This window comes from Hyalella azteca, unplaced genomic scaffold (genome assembly GCF_000764305.2).
Source record: "Hyalella azteca isolate HAZT.00-mixed unplaced genomic scaffold, Hazt_2.0.2 contig5068, whole genome shotgun sequence".
NCBI lineage: Eukaryota > Metazoa > Arthropoda > Malacostraca > Amphipoda > Hyalellidae > Hyalella > Hyalella azteca.
Genome location: NW_025935272.1, coordinates 27,251 through 55,198, shown reverse-complemented (window position 1 = coordinate 55,198; position 27,948 = coordinate 27,251). Strand labels below are relative to the sequence as shown.

Below are 27,948 nucleotides of genomic sequence, written 5' to 3'. Positions count from 1 at the left end.
GTCATGCCACGCAGCACGTCATGCCACGCAGCACGCCATGCCACGCAGCACGCCATGCCACGCAGCACGTCATGCCACGCAGCACGTCATGCCACGCAGCACGCCATGCCACGCAGCACGCCATGCCACGCAGCACGTCATGCCACGCAGCACGTCATGCCACGCAGCATGTCATGCCACGCAGCACGTCATGCCACGCAGCACGTCATGCCACGCAGCACGTCATGCCACACAGCACGTCATGCCACTCAGCATGCCGCCTCACAGCACGTCATGCCACACAGCATGTCATGCCACACAGCACGTCATGCCACGCAGCACGTCATGCCACTCAGCATGCCATGCCACACAGCATGTCATGCCACGCAGCACGTCATGCCACTCAGCATGCCATGCCACACAGTATGTCATGCCACACAGCACGTCATGCCACACAGCACGTCATGCCACTCAGCATGCCGCCTCACTGCACGTCATGCCACACAGCATGTCATGCCACACAGCATGTCATGCCACACAGCATGTCATGCCTCACAGCACGTCATGCCACACAGCACGTCATGCCACTCAGCATGCCATGCTACACAGCACGTCATGCCACACAGCACGTTATGCCACTCAGCATGCCATGCCACACAGCACGTCATGCCACACTGCACGTCATGCCACTCAGCATGCCATGCCACTCAGCACGTCATGCCACGCAGCACGTCATGCCACGCAGCACGTCATGCCACACAGCACGTCATGCCACACAGCACGTCATGCCACACAGCACGTCATGCCACACAGCACGTCATGCCACACAGCATTAATTGTGCTGCGTAATAACGACGTCGTATGTTGCAGAGAGCGAGTAGGGGTCGGGGGGTGTGGCATGAGGTAGGGGGTGTCTCTTATACACATCTAGATGTGTATAAGAGACAGGGCTAATATAATTCCATCGATTGAAATTATATCGACAGAGGGCGGGCAGATAATTTTCGGTTCCTAAATTAAGTGCTTGATTTTGTTAGGATTCAATGGTTTGGAATGCTTAATAGCAACTCATAAAAAAGTTATTTACGGTGGTGAAATTTTTAGTAACAATTTTGTTGATAAAATAGCGACTTTCGTTAGACATTCCTATTAACTGAAGTCTTATTAATGCAGCAGATATTTTCCCAGCAGTTTAGAAATAAAATAGTGAGAATTTTAAAGCTCATAATTAAATTAATTTCTCCAAATGCAACGTCGGTCCATCTTAAAACAGGATCAATTGGAGGTCGTGTTCTTTGATTAATTTTTTAGTTAAATTTCTGTAAACACTATATGCGTCAATGATTTCATAATTAGTTCATAGAGCGATGCTTGAAAACGGTTTTTCTGAAATGAATAAATTTCATTTGTTGACTGAGGTTAATTTCGTAACATTATTATTAAATTCTAATGAGATTTCTTCAGTCTACATTTAATTAAATTTTGCCATTATTAGACCTTTCCTCGTGAAATTCTATTGAATCGTGTAAGCTCTCAAATTAACATCTTTCTTTATCATGATTAATTCGTTGAATTTTCGAGCTGAGTTTTTGTCTTGCATCCACTTTGGGTTTATGATATGTTAAATCAAGTCTGAATTTTGTAATTCCCATTTTAAATGGAATTAATCTAATTTTCAAATGGAAACATTTATTGCAAATTGATCAATATATTAATAAAATTCATGTTTGAAATTCATAATTAACCGCTGCAAAGAATTTTGCAGTGCCTCACCATTTTTAATTTATGCTAATTATAAGAACATAATGGCCGGGATTGAAAAAATACAGTACCCGCTGCAATTGAGGATTAATGTTGGCGAGGTCATGAGCTGTAAATTTACGCTCTCTTGTATGAGAAAGACATAAATTTAGTCTGTTGCCTGGACCGAACCTTCTCCTTGCTGGCCGGTCCTTTCAGTTCATAATTAGGCCACAAAATATACGACGGCCGAGGAACGTGGTCGCAGACGAGGAATTAGTGCAGGCAAGATTGCACCTTCAATGTTTTTAGAAATGGAAAACGTGGATATTTTCAGCGGCGGGGAGAATATTAAGTGAGCGGCTGGGCGAATCTCGAAAATTTTTATTTCCAAGTAGNTAGCAGCGACGGCAGCAGTAATGGCAGCAGTAGCAGCGACGGCAGCAGTAATGGCAGCAGCAGCAGCGACGGCAGCAGTAATGGCAGCAGTAGCAGCGACAGCAGCAGTAATGGCAGCAGCGACAGCAGCAGTAATGGCAGTAATAGTGACAGCAGCAGCAGTGAAGGCAGCAATAATGACAGCAGCAGCGGCATTGATTTCGGTGAGGCCATCGATCAGGAGCGGCCTAGGGAATTGCTGCGTGTTGTGCTGCTGATGGTGTTGCGTGTGGTGCTGCTCATGGTGCTGTGTGTGGTGCTGCTGATGGTGCTGCTGATGGTGCTGCGTGTGGTGCTCATGGTGCTGTGTGTGGCGCACCATCGTCGTGCGTGTCCACGCCACGGCACCGCACACACGGTCTTCACACAGCCAGGAAGATCACGCAGCTTCGCCAGCTGCTAGGCTGGCGTTTTCCTTTCTCGTACCTGCGCTTTGTGCTTCTTTCGTACCTCGTGCGTTACTCGTACCTCGTACGTTGCCCGTACCTCATACGTTACTCGTACCTCGTACGTTGCTCGTATCTCGTACGTTAATCGTATCTCGTACGTTACTCGTACCGCTCACGTTGATGACGGAGTTACCCACGTTACCAAAGTTCCTGTAGGTCAACAGATCAGAGTTCGGCTTGACCAAGATAATTTATTAGGATGAAGCTTCAGTTGCTGGTTGGTAGTGCGATGCCAGCGTTCACGGGATGAGGGTCCAGGGTTAGGGTTCAACTGGAGGGTTTAGGGTTAGGGTTCACATGATGAGGGTCCAGGGTTAGGGTTCACAGGACGAGGGTTCAAGGTTAGGGTTCACAGGATGAGGGTCCCGGGTTAGGGTTCACAGGACGAGGGTTCATAAAATAAGGGTGAAAGGTTAGGGGTAACTTGATGATGGATCATGGTTAGGGTTTACAGGACGAGGGTTCAGGGTTAAGATTCACAGGACAAGGGTTTAGGGTTAGGGTCATAAGATAAGGGTGAAAGGTTAGGGTTAACTGGATGATGGTTCAGGGTCAGGGTTCACAGGACAAGGGTTCAGGGTTAGGGTTCACAGGACGAGGGTTCAGGGTAAAGATTCACAGGACAAGGGTTTAGGGTCATAAGATAAGGGTGAAAGGTTAGGGTTAACTGGATGATGGTTCAGGGTTAGGGTTCACAGGACAAGGTTTCACAGGACGAGGGTTCAGGGTTAGGGTTCGACGTGTCAGGGCTCACCTTTAACGCGTAGCAGAGAGCGGCGGCGTGACTGCGGCTCGCGCTCTCAGCGGCGGCCGCGACGACGCTCGTTGTTGTCCTCCTTGTATTGTTGTCCTCCTTGTGTTGTTATCCTCCTTGTGTTGTTGTCCTCCTTGTGTTGTTATCCTCCTTGTAATGTTATCCTCCTTGTGTTGTTGTCCTCCTTGTATTGTTATCCTCCTTGTATTGTTATCCTCCTTGTGTTGTTGTCCTCCAGGTATTGTTGTCCTTGTATAGTTGTCCTCCTTGTATTGTTGTCCTCCTTGTATAGTTGTCCTCCTTGTATTCCTCCTTGTATTGTTGTCCTCCAGGTATTGTTGTCCTTGTATTGTTGTCCTCCTAGTATAGTTGTCCTTGTATTGTTATCCTCCTTGTATTGTTGTCATCCATGTATTGTTGCCCTCCTTGTATTGTTGTCCTCCTTGTATTGTTATCCTCCTTGTAATATTGTCCTCCTTGTATTGTTATCCTCCTTGTAATATTGTCCTCCTTGTATTGTTATCCTCCTTGTATTGTTGTCCTCTTTGTATTGTTGTCCTCCTTGTGTTGTTGTCCTCCTTGTATTGTTGTCCTCCTTGTATTGTTGTCCTCCAGGTATTGTTGTCCTTGTATAGTTGTCCTCCTAGTATAGTTGTCCTCCTAGTATAGTTGTTCTCCTTGAATTGTTGTCCTCCATGTATTGTTGTCCTCCTTGTATTGTTGTCCTCCTTGTATTGTTGTCCTCCTTGTATTGTTGTCCTCCTTGTATTGTTGTCCTCCTTGTATTGTTGTCCTCCAGGTATTGTTGTCCTTGTATAGTTGTCCTCCTAGTATAGTTGTCCTCCTAGTATAGTTGTTCTCCTTGAATTGTTGTCCTCCATGTATTGTTGTCCTCCTTGTATTGTTGTCCTCCTTGTATTGTTGTCCTCCTTGTATTGTTGTCCTCCTTGTATTGCCCTTGTCATCGCCCTGTTGTCTCAACTCCCGTCATTTTGCCTTTGTGCGCTGCCGGGGCAGGTCACTTCTTTCCTCAGTTATTGTATAATAAATTCTACCTTAATTATTTTATTATAAATTGTACGTCTGTATGCTTCCTTATTCTCACCCATCATTGTTAATTATTTAAGCTAAGAGGTGTGCGGTCTCTGACTTTGTTTCTTTCTTGCTTGCAGCCACCCCGTGGAGACAAGATGGACCGTCGAGCAGCTGCCATGGGGGGAATGCTCCCCTTCTTCCCCGGCGCTGGGGACCCCAGTGAACAGGGGGCGATGGCCCCAGACACTCTAACCCCGCACCAACCATCCCCAGCTTTCATGCGTGGGGATGGACGGTATCCCCCATCCTCAGTGTGGCCCGCTGATCCCTCTCAGCCTCAGCCAGGACAATGGGGGGCATTCCACCCCCCAAGCATGGGTGCCACTCCTCACCTGCCCCACCATCAGTACCCACAGCCCATCTTCTCATCGGGTGGTGCCCAATACAGCAACGGCTACAGCGCCCATCAGTTTGTGGGTCCCGACAGCTCGGCAGCTTCCCCATACGTCCCCCAGGGGCACTTCTCTCCCCACACCAACCCCTCGTACAGCTCGGCTTCCTCAGCCTTCATGCCTCCCCACGCCGCCGCCCCGGGAAACGGGGGTACGGGGAGCTCGACTCCCCTGACGGCTTCCTACCAGCCTGCTGAGTACCACCAGCAGCACATGCAGCAGATGCAGCAGCAGCAGCAGCAGCACATGCAGCACCAACATATGCAGCATGGGTCACTGCAGTCCCAACAACAACAGCAACATCAGCAGCAACAGCAACATCAGCAACAACAACAACAACAGCAGCAACAACAACAGCAACAAGAACAAGCTCTCAGCAACGGGGGGTCGTCTCTCACGTCGCCCCCTTCTTCTTCCCCAGGAGTTCAGTCTCGTCTCAAGAACATGCTCATGTCTCGACAGCAGCAAGCCTCAGGCGGAGGGGAGATAGAAGGCTGCTCGTCTCACCCCACATCCCCCTCCTCGCTGGGGGAGGTCCGTTTCTCGGGTAGCGTCGTGTCCACGGTGGCCACGACGGACGACACCTCAGCCATGTTGCACGACACAGCGGCCATGCAACAACAGCAGCAACAGCAACAACAACAGCAGCAGAATTTTTTAGCCTTTAGGACTACAGAGAGCGTCGCGGACTCTGTAGTCCAACATCCCACATCCTCGTCCACATCCTCCTCCTCCTCGTGCGTATCCACCACCACTTCCCTGGCCCTCCACACCACCGCGACCTCAGAATGCAGCAGCGACCCACCCTCGAGAGCGCCTCCCGACGGAGGCACCGAAGGAACGCCGCCCGACACCAGCAGCTCGGATTTTCGGCGTGGCAGGGCCAGGAGCAGCACCAGTCCCAGTACGGACAGACGTGCGTGTGCTGACGGAGGCCAGCAACCCTCCTCCAGGCACCCCCTCGACACCCACGGCACCCAGGTGGTCCCTTCATCACCTTTTGGTGGTTCTGGGGTACCTACCACCACCCCCGCCACTCCTGTTGGGGGTGCGGGTGGTGACGGTGCATTAACACATTCCGAGGGGCCTCCTGACCCTGCCTTCCCCACGCTGCAACAAATGTCTGAAAGAACCCCAGGGCTTGGCGCTGATAGAAACTCGGGGCTCGGGGCTGATGGAACCCCAGGGCTTGGGGCTGACAGAACAGGACGCGAAAACATTCCAGCGACACAACAGATTCAGCAGCACCAACAGTATCAACAGTCCTGCCAACAGCAGCTTCAGTGCCATCAACCGCATTATAATCAGCAGCAGATGCCACCACAGCAGCAGCAGCACTGTCAACAACAGCTGCCTCAGTCGTCTCTGATGTACAGCAATCCTCAGCAAGATTACGAGAGACGACATCAGCTACATAAGCAATTCCAACAGCAACAACAACTTCAATGGCAACAAAAGCAACTACAAATACAGCAAGAACACGATGCCAAAGTTTCACAATTTGAAAAACTCTGGCCAAACTCGCAATCACAACAACAGCAACAGCATGATACGTCTCAGCAACAAGCACAGCCTTGCCAACGGCAACAACAACATGAATCTCAGCAACAATCACAGCCTTGCCAACGACAACAACAGCAACTTTCAACATCATGTTCACCCCAGAAACAGCTGTGCAATGCTGATAATTTACAAACACCGGACGTGCCGTCATCTGTGCAGCAACAGACACAACGCATGCAGCAGCAGCAGCAGGAATCAGCTGAGCAGCCACTATCAAATCCTAGAAATTCGATGATGTCCAATTTTTCAGCTCGGACTCCTATGCAGCAGCTAGATCAGAGCTCGTGTACCAATTCGGCGGTTCAACAACACCTGGAAAACTACCAGAAAGCTAGGCTCCAGCAGCAGCAGCAGCAACAACAACAACAACAACTTTCACAGAATCAACAGCCCGTGCTGCAACCATCGCTCTCCCAACAACAGACTCTTCCCACTGAAAAGCCCACTCCTCCGCCCCCTCCTGCCGCCCCCAAACGCAAGTCCCGCTCCCGTAAACCCAAAGCCCAGCCCGCCCCACCGCCGGTATCCCTGCCACAGCCCGTGTTCGGCCCCCCCAACACTGTGGTCACCTCCACCACCACGTGTTTAAGTCAGTCCCCAGCCTGTAGCACCATGCCCCTCATGCCACACCCCAAGTTTAGACCTCATGCTGGCGTGCCCGGTGCTATGATGCCCCCCGGACCCCCTGGGCCTAACTTCCATTGGCAGTATCCTCACCCTCAGCAACACTTCAGCGACCGCTGTCCCCCTTTCCCCAGCCAGCGGATGGCGTTCCATCAACAGCAATATCCACGCATGCAGTCCCCTGGCTTCGGCTACAGGAGCATGCAGGGGCAACACCACATGGACATGACTTATGATCAACGCTATCAACATCAGCAAATGTTTCACCAACATCAGATGCATTTCCATCAACAACAGCAACAGCTTTTCAGACAGCGACAGTTGCAATCGCAGCAACAGATGATGCCTCCAAGAGCCCAGTTTCCTGATTCCATGTTGATGGAGACAAAGCCTCTTGGCATCGAGAGATGCTACAAAGATGACATGATGCAATTTAAGATGGAGACGAGAGACGAGGTTATCAAGCACCCATCGATTATGTCCGACGACCGTAAAAGCATCGACATGGACAGCCATCATCATCTGAACGCTTGCAACGGCGGTGAGATGAAACTAGAATACTGTCGAAGACTGCCTAGCGATGTGAATATAGCTGAGCGCAACTTAGGTCCCCAATTTTTAGATAGTGTTAAGAGTGAGGTACAAGAAAAGCCCATCGATACGTTAGCGAAGATGGAAACTATGTTCGGGTCTGACATGTCCCACGAGTTACCAGATATTAGGAGAGGCTCTCGGGAATCGTCACTAACTCCTAAGTACGACATGAGTGACAGCGTTGCAAGAAGTTACAGTTCCGCTACCTCTAGTTACAGTGTGTCAGGCAATTACAATAACTACCCAATAGCAAGTTATGGCGGTAGTATTGGTTCAAGTTCATACGGTAGTTGTACGACCACATCAAGTTTTTCGGGCAGTAATAGCGTTTCAAGTTTTAATGCCATTACTTCTGTTAGCTGCTCCTCTGCGTCTGCAAGCTTGGCGGCGACTGACAACCCATGCGAGCTGCAGCAAGGCACGTCCGGCAGTTACTGCAGTAACGATAATAATAATCGTATATATTCATCCGAATGTAACAATAGCGAAGGTAGATTCGAAAGTTACAGCAGTGTTGCAAGTACTGTTAGTGAATCGTGTGCCGGCAATTTCAGCTGCATCACCACTTCTAGTTCTTTCTTGAGTTTGCCTAGGGGAACCAATTCTTATTCTAGTTATTGTTCTGATTCTGATAACTTTAAAAATGAACACTCGCCTCACGGTTCGTCTCAGGTAGCTACTCCAAATCCTGACGATGCATGTAACCAGCTGAGTCAGTTCAGCGACTCTAAGGAGGAAACTTCCCCCACTTCGAATCTTCCCCCAGCAAGTCCTCACGATCTGTTTCATCGCGGCAACAGTCAAGTTTTTTCGAATGCAGATCAAGAGGGAACGGCAAGAATTTCAGCAGAATGTAAAACTATGGAACCTTCTGGACCTTGTTTTAGCATCAGTGAGGATGTCATGAACAGTCGATCATCGGAAGATCATGCAGATAGGATGGATTGCTCCGACGCGTGTCAATCTTCGGAAGACCAAGCTGATGGAATGGATTGCTCCGACGCGTGTCAATCTTCAGAAGACCAAGCTGATAGAATAGATTGCTCTGACGCCTGTCAATCTTCAGAAGATCATGCTGATGGGATTGATTGTTCAGACGTATGTCTCGATGACTCGAACAAGTTGCGGGGAAGTTGTAGTGGAGGGGACACTAGTGAAAGTGGTATAGGCAGTAGCAGTGTAACCACTGACAGCGACAGCAATGTCCTTGGTGATTCTTCTGGACCTGCTGACGAAGGCGAAGATGATGACGAGTATAAAACTCTACCGAAATGTGGACTTGATTGCGAACTCAGAAATGTACCTACCGACCTCGATACCAACATCGATTGCCATCTCCAAAAAGTTTCAGAAGCCTTCGATGAAATGAATGATAAAGAATGCCCTGATATTGATACAAGGTTCAACGAAATTCCCCGATTGCCAACACCTACAGATGCCAAATCAGAAGACGTGTCGTCAGATGACGGAGGCTTTAGAGATGAGGTTCTCCGGCCATCGGAAGGTGACGCGGACGCAGTGGACTTCCCTTCAGTTGATGGCGTTATGAGGAACCCTGTCACGGACGAGAAAGGCATTTCCGCGTCAATTAGTACTCCTCCTGCAGCAGAAACAACCACTGAACATTTCGACGAACCTTCTGAGAAACCTGAACAAGTTGTCCCTATGAGCGAAAGTGCGCAACTTCCATCTTTACAAACTTATGCCGCTTCCAGTAGCCCTCAACAATGTAATTCCAATGCATCCATAGAAAGTCCGGCTGAAGTACCTGAAGCCGAGGCTGCGTTTGTGAAGTCGTCTGACGAAGCGTGCAGCCTTCGCTCTGTCCCAGGCTCGTGTCAAGCTCTCTCACCTTTGCATGAATCGCTCCTTAAACAAGAACCTGCCGACGAAGACATAATAAAAAAAGAGTTGTTGAAGGAAGAATGTGTCATCAAGAAAGAATCTGGCGAGCAATCTACTGAGATGAAAGTAGATGTATCCTGCAATACAAACACCACCCAGATAAAGAAAGAAGAGCAAGATCACAGAGATGATCAAAATCAAACTACGGATGATGACCACAGCAATTCATGTGGTTCAAAGCTCAGCCCAAAGCTCATGGCCGAGATTCCGGATATGAACAGCTGTGACCTCACGGCCGACGCTATTAAAAAAGAACCCTCAGAACCAGCAGACGCTGCAACCGTGACAGCTGAGGCTACATCTGTGTCGTCCGAAGTTACATCTGTACCAACCGAAGTTACATCTGTGTCAGCCGAAATTACATCTGTGCCAGCCGAAGTTACATCTGAGCCAGTCGAAGTTACATCTGAGCCAGCCGAAGTTACATCTGTGTCAGCCGAAGTTACGTCAGTGCCACCTGAGTCTACATTCGAGCAAGCTGAGGCTATATCTGTGCCATCTGAAGCTACATCCATGCTAGCTGAATCGTCATCTAACTTGGCTGAGGCTACGTCTGACACAGCTGAGGCGAAATCTGAACCTGTGGAGGCTACATCAGACCCAGACGAGACTACATCGGCCCCAGCAGAAGTCAAACCTGACCCAACTGAGGCAGCATCCCCGTCGGTTGCGGCTACATCGGTGTCAACTGCAGCTACATATGCACCACATGAAGCTACATTCGGACCGACTGAAGCTACACCTTCCAGTGGAGGCGCTGAGGAGAGCCCCCTCGCTGCCCCGAGTAGCGACGCTGGGGGCGCATCCCCGAATCTGGATGAGCGCCTGCGGTGCGACGAAGAGAAGCTGCACAAGGATAAGATCCGCCTTAACGAGCTGCTGGTGCCGCAGTGCACGTGTCTCGTGCCTCCAGGTCAGTTATTCTTATCTGCGTACCTTTAACTAATGTAGCCTGCGATTGTATAACTATGGAAATCATAGTACTGATGATTTGTTTACTTGTCTAATATCATAGAGTAGTTTATTCCAGGTATTTAAAAAACGAAGAAAGATGCACAGAAATTAACCATATCGTTATGATAGAAAACGTGTCAGACTCCAGCTGGATCGTCAGTTCGAGAACCCTAGAATGTAAATCGAGTAACCAAAAATCACAAGCAGACATTAATACCTAATTTGGCAACTAAACGACAGTTAAACATGAAATAATCACAATGTGACAGGTCTATTGAGTAGTAGTAGTAAGTTAAGGAGAATAGATTCATACCTTTCTATCAACAATGCACGAAGTTTAAAGGTATTTCATAAATGGAAACTTTCAACTCATTTGGCTTAGTCTGAGATGCAAGGCAAAGTGTTGGTTCGTGTTCTGATTCAGTGCTTGATTCAATGTTTGTGCTGTGATGCAGTGCATGTGTCAGAGGGCACAGCTGCGGTCAAATGTCCGCGCCGTGCAATACAAGTGCACATTCTCGTGTAGCACCGTACGTCTGTACATCACATTTTAACTCTGTACGTGCATTCCAACACGTTACACGTTCACAGCTCATACTAACATATTACACGTTCACAGCTCATTCTAATACATTACACGTTCACAGCTCATTCTAATACATTACACGTTCACAGCTCATTCTAACACATTACACGTTCACAGCTCATTCTAACACGTTACACGTTCACAGCTCATACTAACATATTACACGTTCACAGCTCATACTAACATATTACACGTTCACAGCTCATTCTAACACGTTACACGTTCACAGCACATTCTAACACGTTACACGTTCACAGCACATTCTAACACGTTATACGTTCACAGCACATTCTAACACGTTACACGTTTACAGCTCATTCTAACACGTTACACGTTCACAGCTCATTCTAACACGTTACACGTTCACAGCTCATTCTAACACGTTACACGCACAGCCCCCAATAAGTTAGCGTGTGTGCGCACAGGTACGCCGGACTGCGGGCCGGTCTACAGCCACCTGGGCTGCGGGCGTACGCTGCACGACATACGCCACGCGCTGCACTGCAGCACAGGCTACGCCGCTCGCCACATACGCATGGAGAAAGTCGTCTACACGGGCAGGGAGGGCAAGACTGACGCCGGCTGCCCCATGGCGAAATGGGTGAGTGCTGACGCCAGATGGGGAGCTAGTGTGTTGTTACCAGCTGGCACTAACTCGTTGCCTAGTTTGGTGCTGTGATTACACAAGAGCTTTAGGACGGTAGACGACGAAGGCAGCGTGACCATAGCAAGCAGCGACCTGATGTCAGCATGAGCATTGCCAGTGTTCCCATTTGGCTGGTGCTGGCACTAGGCTGGTGCTGTCACTAGGCTGGTGCTGACACTATGTTGGTGCTGACACTAGGCTGGTGCTGACACTAGGCCGGTGCTGACACTAGGCTGGTGCTGACACGAGGCTGGTGCTGACACGAGGCTGGTGCTGTCACTAGGTATATGCTGACGCCAGCAGGGTGCCAGCATTATGTGGCATGTAGCAAAAACATCTTCGTGTGGCGGCCGCGTCTCAAGAATAGCTCACGCGGCCGCAGGGCAGTTCCGCCCCACGGCCCCCACCCCCATGTTTACACGGGGCACACCGCCCCCCATCCCCTTCTTCCTCTCACCCTCCGAGCCGCTTTAACCTCTAACGTTGCCCCCCATCCTTCCCCCCCCCTCCTCTCAGGCGCTTCAACTCCTAACGTCGGCCCTCCCCCCTCTGCCACTCTAACGTCTAACGTGATCCCCTCCCTTTCCTCTCCTCCCCCCTCCCTCAGCTGATTTAACCCCTGACGTCATCATCCTCCCTCTCTCCCCCCCCCTCCCCCTGTCCTGCTATAACTCCTAACGCTCCCCTTCACTTCTCCCTCTATTTCTCTCCCTCTCCTCAGCCGCTTTAGCCACTGACGCCTCCCTCTAAAATATTCCCCTCTTTGCCACTTTAACTCCTGACGTCGCCCCCTCCCCTTACAGATCATCCGGCGTGGTGGTGAGGAGGAGAAGGTGCTGGCGGTGGTGAAGCGTCGTCTGCATCACTCGTGCCCCGCCACGTGGATCGTGGTGGCGCTGGTCGCGTGGGAGGGCGTCCACGCGGGCGTGGCTGACAACCTCTACAGCAGCCTCGTGTACAAGCTCAACGCCTTCGCCAGCCCTACGGAACGCAGGTGTGAAGGGGTCTGGGGCCTGTGTGGCGGTCTGGTAAGCTGCTTGGGGGTCTAATAGGCTGCTTCGGGGTCTGATAGGCTGTTTGGGGGTCTGGTAAGCTGCTTCGAGGTCTGATAGGCTGTTTGGGGGTCTGGTATGCTGTTTGGAGGTCTGGTAGGCCGTTTTTTGGTGGTCTGTGGGCGACTAATTCAAGTCTAACTAATTATATGAATTCAAATTAATTTCATATGTCAGTCGTTTGAGTTCATCGAAGTTATTATTCAAGTGATGAGTAAAGACGAGGCCATCGCCAGTGATTGCTGGTATGCATGTGGTTAGGCCGCATATCATCACGTAATCGAACACCTGCAACCTAATGTACAGTGAACACTCCGGGCACTTGCAGTCTGTTGCACAGTGAACAGGACCAGGCACTTGCAGTCTGTTGCACAGTGAACAGGACCAGGCTGTCTCACCCTCGCATGTCTCACCATCACATGTCTCACCATCACATGTCTCACCATCACATGTCTCACTCACACTCACATGTCTCATTCACCCTCACATGTCTCACTCACCCTCACATGTCTCACTCACACTCACATGTCTCATTCACCCTCACATGTCTCACTCACCCTCACAGGTCTCACTCACCCTCACATGTCTCACCCTCGCATGTCTCACCATCACATGTCTCACTCACCCTCACATGTCTCACCCTCGCATGTCTCCCCATCACATGTCTCACTCACCCTCACATGCCTCATTCACCCTCACATGTCTCACTCACCCTCGTCTCACTCACCCTTACATGTCTCACCCATTTTACACCCTTTCAACCTACCTCACTTACATGTTTCAACTCAACTCACCTGGTCTTGCTCGCCCTCACACGAATTCTTGCCACTCACTAACCTGTTGTTTGTGCGGCTGTTCACCACTCACTAAACTGTTGTGAGCGAAGGTGCTCACGACTCACTATCCTGTTGTGTGCACAGGTGTTTACCACTCACTAACCTGTTTTGCATGCAATTGTTCACCACTCACTAACCTGTTGTGTACCCAGGTGTTCACCACTCACTAACCAGTTGTGTACCCAGGTGTTCACCACTCACTAACCTGTTTTGCATGCAGTTGTTCACCACTCACTAACCTGTTGTGTGCGCAGGTGCGGCAGTAACGACGAGCGCACCTGCATCTGCCAAGGTTTGGACAGTCAACGCAGCGGTGCATCGTTCAGCTTCGGCTGTTCCTGGTCCATGTATTACAACACGTGCAAGTTTGCGCGGTCCAAGCACACCAGGAAGTTCAAACTTTCCGACGACGCTCAGGTACAGTTACCATATTAACCCTATTTTGTACTCATATTCATATTTGTTTATCACTCTGAGAAGCGTTAGTAGTTCATTCTCACTATTCACACTACCTTTGTTCCGCCCTTCTCTTTTATCTTGGATTAGTACCCTTGATTTGGTAGTGAGTACCTACGTGAAGAGTGAACTGAGTCGCTACGTGAGTTATGCGAGTGTCTATTATATACATATATGTCTACAAATTAGGTTCATTCTTCGGCAATTTAATGCACACTGAGTGCCTATTGTGTCTTGTGTGTATACTGTATTGTGTATATATATAGTAAACTGATGTTGCCCATTACTTAGTCTTGCAAAGTCATTTGCTTCAGTTGCAGCGGCTGCTGCTAATTGACGTGGAGTTTAAGAGTTAGTTATTCGTGTTTAAAATAAGAGTTAATGGTAGACATATTAGCTTAAATCAGAGTTAAAACGTTCTATACTGACGCCCGTCCTGAACAGGAGTGTGAGTTGGAGCACCAACTCCAAGACCTCAGCACCCGCCTGGCGCCCGTGTACCGCAGCATGGCGCCCGCGTCCTACAAGAACCAGACGGCCATGGAGGAGGACAGCCTCGAGTGCAGGCTCGGCAAGCTCCCTGGGCGCCCCTGGACGGGTGTCACCGCCTGCATGGACTTCTGTGCGCACAGCCACAAGGACTTCCACAACATGAACAACGGCTGCACGGTCGTGGTGACGCTCACCAAGCACCGGGGGCTGGGCAAGCCTGAGGACGAGCAGCTGCACGTGCTGCCGCTCTACAGGCTCGACGCGACGCCCAGCTCTGAGGACGGCGAGACGCAGGAAGAGATCGACAAGAGGAAGCAGTCTGGCGCTCTGGAGATACTCAACAAGTGCGTTTTTCTGTCTTCATTACTGTATTGACCTTTTTATTGCATTGCATTTATCATCTTACTGCATTCTGTATTGCATTAACTTTATTGTTTTATTGCATTCATTATTGTATTTTTTATTTGTTGAGCAGAAATTATTTTCACCCTGCAATGCAGCTTCCAAATAAAACGGTTTAAATCGCACTTGAACACCGTCAATTTAATAATGGTGGTAAACGTGTCAGTCGACAGCCTTCCTCAATAATATTTGACCTGTCATGAACAATAGTAAGTAAGCAACTTTGTTTTAATAATAATCTGACTTGCAGGTACCCGTGTGAACTGCGGCTGCGGAGGGAACCTATGTTATCCTGCAGGGCGCGGACGCTCCTGGCCCGCGGGATCAACCCCAACCGAGGTCGCGGAAGGAGGGGAAGAGGCTCCCGTGGGGGACGGGTGAGCAGAGGCAAGAGAGGATCTTCTTCTCTAGGATATTCTGACGGTTCCGAACCGTCCATCGCTGCCATGATGGCCATGAGTCCTGGCGTGGACATGAGAGGCGGCTACCCCAACCCAGCTATGCGGCCTAAGGCAGTCATGCCAGGCTCTAGCCCAGCTTATTTAGACGCGAAGAGGGGCGCCATGTACCACAGCATGGCTGACGATAAGAAGTCCGATCATAAACTGGCCAAGTCTGACAATAAGCGTGGAGTTGGACTCATGGATAACATGGATGCTCCATTTTCGCCCAAGAGTCCACAAGATTCTGACTCGAAGAGGTCGCTTTCACCCTCTTCTGCCGACATGGACCTCATCATGAACGGCGTGGACTTCAACGACTCGGATTATTCTTGGTTGATGGACATAGGAGCTGCGGATATGGCCACTGACTCCGACAACACGCTGAACGATAGCTTCGACTTGTTTGGAGGCGCGGCCGAAGGTGGCAAGATGGACTTTGCGTCGATAGCGAATCAAATTATGAGTGAGAGTGGCGAAGACATTTGCGAGAGCGGCGAGGAAATGCCGCCTACTCCACACAACAGCATGCCGCCCCCGCCATCGCCAGCTCCGAAATTACCATCATCTCCTCTCTCGTGCCCTTCTCCTTTCTCCATCCCCTGCCTAACTCCTCAAATGACTCCAACATCCCCGTGCTCCATTCCATCTCCCCTTGCATCCCCAGCTCATATCTCACATTCTGGTGGTTCAATTTTTAACCAAGGGTCTTCCAAGGTCTCATCTGATCCAACTTCAACACACAAGTTAGGACCTACTGAGTTTTTACAAAGCCCTTCTGTTAGCAATCTTCCCGCGACGAGCTCTAGCAGTAAGACCGTCACCACTCCAGAATCTCAGCTAGCGCATACTGCGACTTCTTCAAATAACGATTTTCCCAAACATGGCAGTCCCAGTGAGTGCTTTGAACAATCTTCTAATGATTCAAATGCTCCTAAAGCTGCAAATTCGGAACATTTAACCAGTCCAGGCACGTTTATTGGCAATGAAGAAGCTAGTGGTTCTCGAGCTAGAAATATTTTATCGGCTGAAGACAACGTAAAATCTTCTCCAGAATCAATTGTGGACGGCAGCAATGCTGTTGGTTGTGATGGCTATGTCAGAAGTCCAGACAATATATGCACTAATAATTTGAGCCGTTCTGCTAGTCCCAACACTGACAGTGGCGTGTGCAGCAGCCACAGTGCCAGCGCTGTCACCCCAGCAGACCCCTGTGACAGCATCGCCAGTCCCAGCAGCCAGGATGAGGGCAGTGGCGGGACGCCCACTGCAATGGATTCATCTTGTAAAGCAACGCCTCCGAGACCTCACTCAACCGACATCAAGGGCAGAGTTGTCGAAACCTACGAATTTAGGTCCACGGACGTAGGGTACGAGAATCCAGAGTCGTCCCTTGCCAGACCAACGTCGCGATCCATGGATGGCTCTTCTCCGAACAAAGCTGACGGCGCCTCAGAAGGTGATGATAAACGAGAGCGTGATTCTCTGGCTGCTTGTAATCAGACCATGCCTTCGCCAGCCAGGTCTCGCAGCAGCCCTGCAGCCCAACTGAACCGGTCATTGATAAACTCTCGAGATAATGGTCTCCATTTTGCGAATGGCCGAAATTCTTCCTTTCAATCTCCTAGCCGAAATGATTTTCACAAGGAGCCTCTGTACAATCCTCATGCTCAGTTATCAGAAGATCCAAGTCGAAGTGTTTATTCTCCCGCTTCTTCTTTTGCTTCAAGTTCCTCGTCTGGTGCGTACTTCATGGCGGGACGAAGTACCCCTATAGACGTATACGCCACGGTCCCTGGTACAGAAATGGACGCAGAATGCAAGTGGCCAAGCTCTTCCGGCAGCCTCTTCAGTAAACCCAATCGAGGAGGTAGAGGAGGCGCTGCCAAAAACAATCGATCCAAGCACCTGGTATCTTCGTCCATTAGCTCAATTCAAAACACGATTGAGTACGTTATCATGAAGACTAAACAAGGAGGAAGTTTCGACTTGGAGTCCAGCAAAAACTTGAAACCAAAACCCATGGCAATGAAGCCTAACGTGGGGCAAATGCTGCCTAACGCACAGCAACAAAGCCGAAAAAGGCCAGCCAATTTCGGTTTATCCAACTTGCCTGGTATGGTCGAGAGAAATAAAGCTTGCACCATGACAAATCCGAGCATCGCATTGCCTTCTGGCAATCCTCGAACTCAACACATTCCAGCCTACGACCCTTCCAGCGACCCTGGGCAGAAGCCTTTCCTCTGTCAGAAACCATACATGAGATCGCCTAGAGAAGTCCCCTTCAGTAACACCGCCTATCAACAAAATTATCACTCCAGCCCCATTAGCGGCATTAACGATTTCCGCCGCAATGCTTGCAATAACGAAGAAAGTAATTATTACCCTGCAGGCTACGACATGAATGTCAACTGTCATTCGAGAAGCAGCATGAAAAACGGCCCTCCCAGTCCCCAGTCCACTATAATCAAATATAGCGACAACTTGGCCAGCTTTGCTGACCCCTCAATAGGAGGCGTCGCCATCGCTCTCTCTCACGGCTCCGTCCTCTTCGAGTGCGCCAAGCACGAGCTGCACTCGACAACGGCCCTCAAGTGTCCCGACAGACGCGACCCGAAAAGAATCAGTTTAGTTTTTTATCAGCACAAGAATCTTATTTATCGTAATCACGGAGCCCAAGAATTCGAGGCGAGAATGGAAAGGAAAAAGGCTGAAATGGATAGACTTATTAAAGAGGGTAAAATTGAACCATCCCCGAGGAAACGGAAGCAGATGATCAAAGAGGGATTCGTGTTCCCCAACATGGCTGACGGCAAGGAGGGGACTGGGGAGTCCGCTGACGAGGCTACGGGGAAGACCAGCAGTGGAGATGGTTGGACAACAGGAGGAAACGCTAATAAAAGGGTCAAACACGAGCCCCCTGCCCCAGCTACCTCACGGGACGACGGTGAAAAGCAGCAAGGTTGCCATCAAATGCAACAACCGAGACATTTGCTATCTCCTCGCGCTCACAATTCGCCCTCCCATCATCTTCAGCAGTGCTCTCCACATCCTTTACAAAGCCCTTGCTCTCAGCTCTCTCCACATCCTTCGCCACTATCCCAATTATCTCCTCACTCTTTAAAATCCCCATACCCTCAACCGTCACCTCATCTCCTATCCCCGCACGCCCAACAGTCCCCTGCTGCTTCATCCCTTCCTCTTCCGTCTCCAAGTCCACAACATATTTCTGGCGGACAATTACCGTTCTCTCAGTCGTCACATTTATACCACGCAGGCGTAGGACAATCTTCGCATCCTAACCAGTCTCCAAGTCATCACGGTGTGCTACCACATTCCATCCCCAACCAGTCCCCTCATCCATACAACTCACCACGGCCTTCGCCAGTTCCACATTCACAATCTCAAGGTTCCCCAAGCTCTCCTCATCCTTTGAGTCACGATATTTCTAAAGCAACCAATGCCTTCTCCCCTAAGAACCAAAATCTGGGCTACCACAGCGAGATGAACGTCCAGTCATCGAACTTCCTGAAGAGTAGCCCATATGTGGGCAGCAATCGACCGTTCAGCCCCAGCAGCATTAGTGGGAGCAGCTCGAGTGTGGGGAGTTTATCTGTCAACGAATCCAGCCCTGCAGTGAGCAGTTACTCGTTGCTGGTCCTTCGAGCGGTTCAAGTTTACCAGGCGGTGCCCCCAGCAGCTTCTCCAATAGCGGCAGTAACCACAACAACCCTGTGTATCCTGTGGGCTCGTTTGGCCTCACTCCTCCCTACAGCCCAGGACCTCACCACTCGCCCCTACCGCTACACCCTTCCCACCAAACCGCTATGTCCTCCCACGCACCCTACCAGTCACCCTTGCCTTCCCACATGTCACCCCGACTCTCCGACCCTTCGAGACCTCGCACTCCTCCCGTGCACCCCACACCGTCTTGGTGTCCTCAGAGGCCCAGCGCCCACGTTGCGGGTCCTTACGCCCCCTGGCACGGAGGGTGACGGGCGCCGTTGTTTTAAAACAACCTCGTGTGTCGTAGGCTGTACATAAAGAACTCAGGAGCAATCTAAATAAATATGTGCGCTGCAAATGTTCTGAATTAGATAGCAAGATACGAAAGCGCATCTTGTAATAATAATTTCCAGAGAATTTTTTCGTTGATAGCTTCATGAAATTGCTCAATTGTTGAGGATAGATGGTTTACGCTAGAGTACGAGATAGTCGTCTGCTATGCATGCTGCTTGTGCGGCCTCGCGTCCTAGGAGCGATGCCGGCCTCTGGTCGGTGTCCATGACTGTACCTCCTTAGCATATCATAGCGCTAAAGTTAAGAATTACTTGCCGTTACAGTTTTTCAAATTATAAGAGTTGTATAACTACTCTGCATGTCGTGACACAAATATTCGCTGTCGGAGTTTGTCAATGAGCAACATGGGTGGCAGCTGTTAAGGTATGTTGCGAGTGTTGGTGACGCCAGCTCCATCTGTTGGTGTGCAGCTCGTACCGAGGGAAGTACAAGCCAGTTTCTATTGTATTACTATTGCTTATTTCGTAGATGTGGGACACCTCAATGTATCTGTGGTGATGACATTTGTGGCGAGAAGTAGTGGTGCTCGTGCTGCGGCGTCACGCTCGTCTAGCTCGTAGCGCTCCGTATCCGTGTCGTGACAGAGGACTATTGTACATAAATAGAAATAATAAGTTGTGATAGTGCAAGCTGGACTAGAAAATTGTTTTCTTCTGAAAACTACGAAGCAATTATGGATCAAAGACAAAAATATTAGAGCAGCTGCTAGGGTTCTATTTATATTGCTCGACATTTTAGATGACCATTGTCGAACGCTATTTCATGTCGAACGCTATTTTCCAACACAGCAACGCCTGTTCCAGCACCCCAACAAGCGTAAGCGTCTTTTTACCACTTACAGAAAAAACTTCTCACTCATAGGGGGTTATTTTGTATCATTAGTTAACAAAGGTATTGTCTGTTTCTATTGTAAACGTAAGTAATTCGCACGTGTTAATTAAGGAACGTTTCCTGATCAACATATTAAAGCAATGTATTTAAATGACGTCTCTGCAGGCGCATTGGAAATTATTTCACTTCGTAACCGTGCCCATGTTTGTAATGGGTACACCATTCCGTCTGCCAAATTATCGTGTCTTTAGGAAGCCATTTGCGTGTTCGTATTTTCTTATAAGTTTTTATTGACAAATATTGTCTGGTGCTTCTAATGTCATTCCTTAAACGAGACTCGCGGGTTGGCGGCTTTCTTCTCCCCGGGGAATTGAGGGACCCGCCTCCACAAAGTATGAGGTTAACACAACATGGCGACTGTGGTGGGCAAAGGACAATCAGGAAGCGTGTATTACGCTAATATAAGCGCTAAACTCTCAAATCACACAAACGTCTGGGTTTTCACCTAGCTCGATCAAAATTCACTTGTGAATGCGTCGCACGCTGCAGGCTTACTGGCGAAACCTCGATTGTCCATAGCGCAGACAGAGCGGTCGTCATGGTTGTATTTTTTTTACTATTATTTGTGTTCCTCTTCGTAATTTTCATTATTGCTGGACGACGCAACGCGTATGTTTTTTTATGAAAAAGTTATCTGTACTTGCACTTCATAGGCTTATTTACAGCACTAAAACGTGTCGCGTTTATGGCAGATTTTTAATGGAGCTCTTGGGCCGCCTGTACCTCTTTGTTAACGACAATTCTTCTCTCGACACGTCATTTATTTTCTAAATAATCGTTGCGTGAATCAAAATCTATGAAAATTTTCTATCAGATTTCATTTTAGCATTTGTTACTTGAAGTTGAATTCCATCTCCGCATGATGACATGTCTCGACACCCTCCTGCTTTAGAGGCGCGGTCAAAAATTGTTGTAAATTGAACCGTCCGCTAACATGACTCGGAGATCATTGCTAGGTTCAATGGCAGGATTTATTTCTACTTTAGGGGATGATTTTACAGCCAATATGTGTGTATTGATGTTTATTTCGTTTATATACTATTGTGTTGCTGTAAGAATATTAGCGCGTATTTTATGTTGATCGCGAAGGCTCTCCCAATATGTGGACTTAGAATGCGATCGCTCGTGTACCTCTCTGGCGGATATATGCTCGAAACTAAATATGATGGTCGTAAGTCTCCGGTCACCATAAGTCCCATTCATTGTCAGGACTTGACGGTATCGTAGCTTACGACGTCGTAAGTATGTGGAGCGTTGTACGCCTCGAGGCGTCTTGTGATGTGGTGTGAAGTAGCGGCGCGTTGTGGGCATCATTTCTATTGATTAACTAATAATCTAAATGAATATTTATTAACTAGGCCTAATTAGTTTTTATAGTAATTTGCGGATGATTTTAGTACTTGTCTGTAAGTTTGTAACAATTTGTGAAGAATTCTGTGAATGTATTCCGCTGTTAATTTTATAGAAGTAAATTATTGCGTGTGCGCGTGTCGTGGCAGCTTACGTGTTCTGCTGTTCATAAGATTCGTCTCATCGTTCTGCCTGCGTTTGGTTTGGTGAGCACAAAACGCTTTTAAACACGTTTGGGTCAAAGCACACAGCAAATCTTGGAAATGCCGGATATCTTTTTGGAAAATGTAAACTTTTTTTTCCTGCGCTACATGCTCTATTCAGTCTTTTTTTCTAGTCTTGTAATCTACACTATTCGTCTTACTAACTTTTCTTATCTCTTCTTAATCTTGGCACTCGATCGGAATTAGCGATTCTGCCGAGTGATGCCAACAATAACGTCGCTGAAATGACGGTCGTCATGAGATCTTAATAATTAATGTGTTAATTAAACATCAAAGACATGTGTAGACTAATCACAAGATGTACAGTTAACGGTCCTACGGGCCGCTCGTGTATCGAGCGTCTGCCCGTCATCCAATTGTGATGGTCGCTAAGGAAGAAATTGTCGTACCTTAAGAATTATGGAGGAACGTCTTTAAAACAGAACTATTAAGTCCCATGCTTTTTATTTACCATTACCGTACAAGAAGATAATTCGATAGTTGTTAGGGGGGTTTCAATTACACGTAAATCAATTTTATCTGCATCTTGACTGAACGTCAACCAGCCACTGATACCAGAAACGACTGGAAGTCTGGAACGACTGATACGGGGGCTCACTGCAGCTCCTATCTAATTACCTATTGGCCTTAAAGACACGACCATAAACCGTTACGTTCTTAGTATTCATGAACTGTCGGGGCCCCATACGCAGGATGCTACACATGGATTCACGATACTCGCAGCAAGCCTGCAGCGTCAGGTCACGGTACTACTCAGTTTGTAGTACCACATACTATGTGGTCTAATATGTTATCATAATTAATAAAGCAAAATAATATATCCGAGCAATCACTTCACCCATGACGAATATAGCGGCCTCGACGAACACAAAAGCCAATCCATTACTCGTGTCTCTGGCTGTGGATGACAGTCCGCATCAGAGGTGGGGCATAATGAATCAAATGTATTTCAGACTTGGTTACTAACATTTACTGGACGCAACATCAAAACACGAAGGCGAAAATCAAGAATTTAGGTAGAACTCAGAATATGCTAGGCAGCGCCTGTAGAACTCTTAGGCAGCGCCTGTGGCACCCGAGGCAGCGTCTGTGGCACCGGCCGCGCTGGATGCCGCGTCTCTCAAGATGAGGTTCAGGCTGGCAGGATCAGGTCGCAGGATGCCAAACGACTTAGCAACTTTGAGCTCCTCTGACCCCGGCTCGACTGAGAGGTGAAAGTTCATGATGAGGTCAGCGAGTGCGAGTCGTGCCTCCATGCGAGCGAAGCGTTCCGCTGAAAAGTGCAAGATGAACGAAAACTTATTTGAATATATCAAAAACTTGAGACAAAATATAGAATAAAACAATTCAAAGGCATTTCGACAAGCCAGCTGACATTCTTATCCGTACTCAAGTTTACATGAGATTAACCATTCAGAGATGAGATACAAGAATGAGCCAGCATCGTGAATCTTATGACTTTGCTATCACAGAAATAGTGATTCTTTTAGCGTTTGTCCGCAGGAAATGGCTATTTAACGATCATCAAATAAATGTTGAAAACAATGTGTAGACGTGTGCGATTTGATGCTATACTTCGTTGTAGCTGCGCAGTTCCGCAGTCATTTGTCTAAACCAGTGATCCGCTGATTACTTGCGGACTGGGTCCGATTTAGTACGGGTTTTTCTTTTGTAACCGGACCGCGTAGCAGAGTGGTTGTCCCGTTCTGTCGTCGTCAGAGTTGGTGTTTCCGGTTTTGAGTGGCGGGTAAGGCTAAGGACTGTGAGTCTCCCTTTACGCTGCCTATGGTTTCGGATGCCTATAGTGTTCGTGTGAAACAGTCGTGTTCGAATTGGTTAACCGAATATGTCTAAACCTATTCTTTAATCGTGTTTAGGTTGTCTTAGTGAGTTTTGCTCATTTCGTGTATTGAATTATTACAGGTGGTGTGGGTATCTATCTTCTTGGTATCTATCTTCTGTTGAAGCGATTTTTGAAACACAGCGGGGAAGACAACAATCGATACCTGCGGCGCTTTATACGTTTTGGTGACCCGGCAGCGCCTGTGGAGTACTGCGCCTAAGAACCCTACCTGCATGAGCTACATCTTCTTTTGGAGAGTTCAGACGCCAATGAAGCGATCTGCTTGTCATTGATTTGCTACCAATCATCGGCGGCAGAAAATAAAACCCTGTATATTTGAAACTGGTGCCCCTAAGCCGCGTGTTTTGGAAATTCCAAGGAGGCATCCAAGTGATCGGAGTTCCAGCATCCATCAGAGAGTTTGAAGACCCCAAGGTGTCACAGCGGTCACGACTGCCAATTCGTGTAGTTAGGCTGTTGGTGTTTGTATGTGTGGGCCTTCCGAATCCTTGTCAGGGTTGTTCCTCGTGGTTTTAGGAGAGTTCTAACTTATATATGTGCATTGTAGAGTAGATGGGTTATATGGGTACTGTTGTATATTTAGGTTTTAGTTTCACTGGTTTTTTATAACAGCGTAAGAGTGGCTCGTGTAATAAAACTTCAAGAACCAGTTTTTGAAATTTCTTTCGTTACTTTACCTAATGTTTAAGGTTCCTCACTATCGAGTCTGAAATAGACTGCGATAGCCTGTATATGTTGATAGCTCTCCCGCAACATTGTGTTAAGCATGATGTTCATAATATGAATAAAAAGGTAGATTTTTGTGATGAATAGATGTTGAAATTAGAAGAAATTGAAACCATGATAAATAATGAGCAGTTGCACACGCGTCCGGCAGGTCGAGGTCATGGAATTGGCTTGTTACTCCATAAACAGAGAGCTACAATACAGAAAAATATTTAAAAACTATCTTAAGATGATTTGTAAGTAGAACGAAGCGTGGTCACTCAATAGTGGACTCACCGATGCACATACGGGGGCCAGCCCCGAAGGGAAGGTACACCCCCGACGGGATGTCGTTCTTAGTAGCGGGCATAAAGCGGTCGGGTAGGAAGGTGTCGGGGTCGGGGAAGTAGCGCTCGTCGCGGTGCAGAGAGTACACGGGCACGGTCACGAACATGCCCTGCGTGATCTTCACGTCCGAGTCGGGCACGCTGTAGCGAAAGCATTACTTATAATTTTGGTTAAAATCAATAACAATTCACTTTCATACTTATAAAGAAAATACTGAATATTAATAATATTACAAAATACAACATTGATTCAGCCGCAATATATTTTAAATGCTTTGCTCCGAAAGGCACGCCGTGATACAAATAAAATTTGCACTTGGATAACGTTGATGAAATAATAAAATTTGCGTCTCAATCAAGGTCGTGGATTTCAAATCCACGTGGTCGTGAAATCTCCCAAGACGAGTGTGAGCTGCAGTGTCAGTTACGAATGGAAGTTGGGCTGTAGAAATGTTTTCATTACTTAAATATACACTGAAAAACTCTATCGTACATCCCGTCTCCTAAACTGAGATCCAGCATAAGTTTATTCATTCATGTGGCAATGCAGTCATTGCGCATGACAATAGAAGCAACGGCTTGTACAATAATCGGATGAACAGAAATTTACGCAGATATGGCAGCACCCGAATTAAAACTTCAAGAAGCCCAACACAAAGTAAATTCGTGTCTAGTGCATCCCAGGATACAACGTTTAATTAACATCACTACTGTGGAAGATGAGCTGCTTGTGGTAATACAATAAATACAAAAACACTGTAAAGTAAACACAAAAGCCCTACCACTTCTGAAGCTACAAACGATCCTGCTATAAAGATATTGGGACACGACGCGTAGGTAGAAATTTCTCAACCCTGTCGACGCTGGCAATGGCAAGCGACAGCCCCTCAGGGCGGTGAGACAACTTATAAGCATAGAACATTGATGTAGCACTGATACGCCATGGCGCCGTGAAAAACAGTCATGATGACCCATACAAGGATAAGAAGTGCATCGCTACTTGAAGAGTCTTACTTATTTCTCTGAGCGTACGTACAGTTGCCGACGCGAGTGTAGCTTCTATATGGGCGGCAGTTGGATGCATTTGGCTCAACCGCTCACCAGCTAAACTACAGTCACAAACGCATGCCACCTGCCTATAGATGCCACGAACGTTAACTGCCATCCGTTTTTATGGAAGACATATCAAGACGATTTGTAGCTCCGATGAGGTCATGACTATAAAATTGATGACCTCCAAATCTTTGGGACACCACGGCACCACAAATGAAGCACCACAAACACATCACCAATCACCTGTAGTCCTTGGTGCATGTCCTCTCCAACAGATGAGCCGGAGGATACATGCGCAGCGTTTCTGAGGCATACAAACACACTTTTGTATATGAAAAGTCGTCTTGCAAACTTTGGTGAATACAAAATTGTTTACATTTAGTATTTTTAGTAAACTATGAAGCTTGCATCTTTCTTTGATTGAGCTTGCGCAGCGTACTGGGGAATGTAAACATTTCGCTTGTCTTATACGTGGTTTCGGATTATCGACATAGGTATACAAAGTAATCAAACGATAATTAAAACAAACTTGAACAAATGCACCTAACGAGTGGAACTGAATTTAATTTTAAATTAAATTGAAATTATTCCACCTGAAACACTAGACCTACACACGAGGATTCTAGTTCCTCGCCCACCTTCTCGTCTCCATCATCACCACTGCGTCCGTGTAAAAATCATCTAATCAACTTCGTCGGTCAACCTAGGAAACACAGATCCATGCGTGTTCTATCGCCTTGCCCCTCATTCCCTGCGGTCGAGAACCAGGAGCGGCTCTTGCGCCCTGCATATATAGCTATAATCAAACATGGCAATAAATCGAGCCATTCAAGAGCCATCACTATTTTTTAACCTTCGCAACATGAGCCCGTTCAATCAAAACTCGCTAGGGTACGCGTATCAGACGATTTCTAGTCTGTGATTAGTAGATCTATTTTAATTAACCATCAGTAATTGGTTGATGGAGGTACGCGCTTTTATTATCTATTCTTGATAACACAGACCCTGAGTGCGACGGGCAAGCCACTGTTTGCCGATGAAATGTCACCGCAGCAGCGTCGACCAATGTCTCCTCATCTCCATGATTGGGGCCTCTTACCTCCACCACTACATGATCCACTGGTTATGATACAACTCCAGATGTTGGCTAACTCTGTAGTAGCTACTGCTACCCCATACCTCAATCACAATTTTAAGCCTCAAACACGCGAGTCCTCAGAAGTCCTTTAACTTCACACAGTTTTTAACCATTTTGTACTTCACTGTTCAGTGCAAACATAGTTCCTTACAATTCCCTCACTCATATTTATCTCCTCTCGACTAGTCCACAGCTAGGAGGTACGATGTAGCCACACACAAATACTCGGCAATCCTCATCACCCTCCGGACCTACAGCAACCTATGATCATATCCCTCACTCCAACAACAACGGTCTTGCTCTGTAGGAGACAACCTCTAAAACCCAGTGAGTCGCATTGACCACCTGTCTCTTCTCACGTTAGGGCCAGGGCCTCCAAAATTTAAAAGGGGCCACCAAACATTTAACGCATTCTGACTCCAAAACTGCCTACATTTAACGCATTCTGATAGCCTAACCTGACATTAGGGCATTTCAAATGAGGGCACAACTAACATTTACAAAAGTATTATATCGCCATCTTGAGATATCTTCAATCCAAGTTCAATTGCGCCTCAAAGATCGCCTATAACTACCTCAAAATGGAACCTCTCCGTTTGCCCTCACCACTAAGTACAGCGTCGAGGTACTTGCACTCCATGACGTCCTGGTAGGTGAGTTTGCCGCCCTCGTTATCCTCAATTCTGGCTGCGACCTCCGCTCTGAGACGAGCCTGACATTGAGGGTTGCGGGCGAGGAGCGCTGCGGCGAAGCAGAGGGTGTTGGCTGTGGTGTCGTAGCCCGCCAGGATGAAGAGGATGCACTGCGCCACGATGGTCGAGTCCTTCAATCCGCCTTCTGCGAGTAAAAGAGAATGTCAGCTCACTTTCTATTGTCGCTTATTTATTGTCACTTGCATC

The 27,948-nt window shown here is 48.0% G+C and overlaps 2 protein-coding genes across 5 annotated transcripts in view; one reads left to right on the top strand and one right to left on the bottom strand.

Moving 5' to 3' along the window:
• LOC108667539 overlaps positions 1 to 19,441 on the top strand; it is a 29,714-nt gene extending 10,273 nt beyond the window's left edge. The window contains exons 2-7 of the mRNA XM_047880243.1: positions 4,533 to 10,446; positions 11,499 to 11,674; positions 12,523 to 12,713; positions 13,862 to 14,024; positions 14,508 to 14,899; positions 15,208 to 19,441. Coding sequence (XP_047736199.1) covers positions 4,533 to 10,446; positions 11,499 to 11,674; positions 12,523 to 12,713; positions 13,862 to 14,024; positions 14,508 to 14,899; positions 15,208 to 19,441 — 11,070 coding nt within the window. The remainder of the gene's footprint in view (positions 1 to 4,532; positions 10,447 to 11,498; positions 11,675 to 12,522; positions 12,714 to 13,861; positions 14,025 to 14,507; positions 14,900 to 15,207) is intronic.
• A 3,453-nt stretch (positions 19,442 to 22,894) lies between these two features.
• Positions 22,895 to 27,948, bottom strand: part of LOC108667542 (cytochrome P450 9e2-like) — a 31,612-nt gene continuing 26,558 nt past the window's right edge. For all 4 annotated transcript variants that reach the window (XM_047880244.1, XM_047880245.1, XM_018154581.2 and 1 more), the window contains exons 4-7: positions 27,656 to 27,886; positions 26,155 to 26,215; positions 24,809 to 24,999; positions 22,895 to 23,215 (exon numbers count right to left, since the gene is read on the bottom strand). In XM_047880244.1, coding sequence (XP_047736200.1) covers positions 22,998 to 23,215; positions 24,809 to 24,999; positions 26,155 to 26,215; positions 27,656 to 27,886 — 701 coding nt within the window. In that variant the 3' untranslated portion in view covers positions 22,895 to 22,997. The remainder of the gene's footprint in view (positions 23,216 to 24,808; positions 25,000 to 26,154; positions 26,216 to 27,655; positions 27,887 to 27,948) is intronic.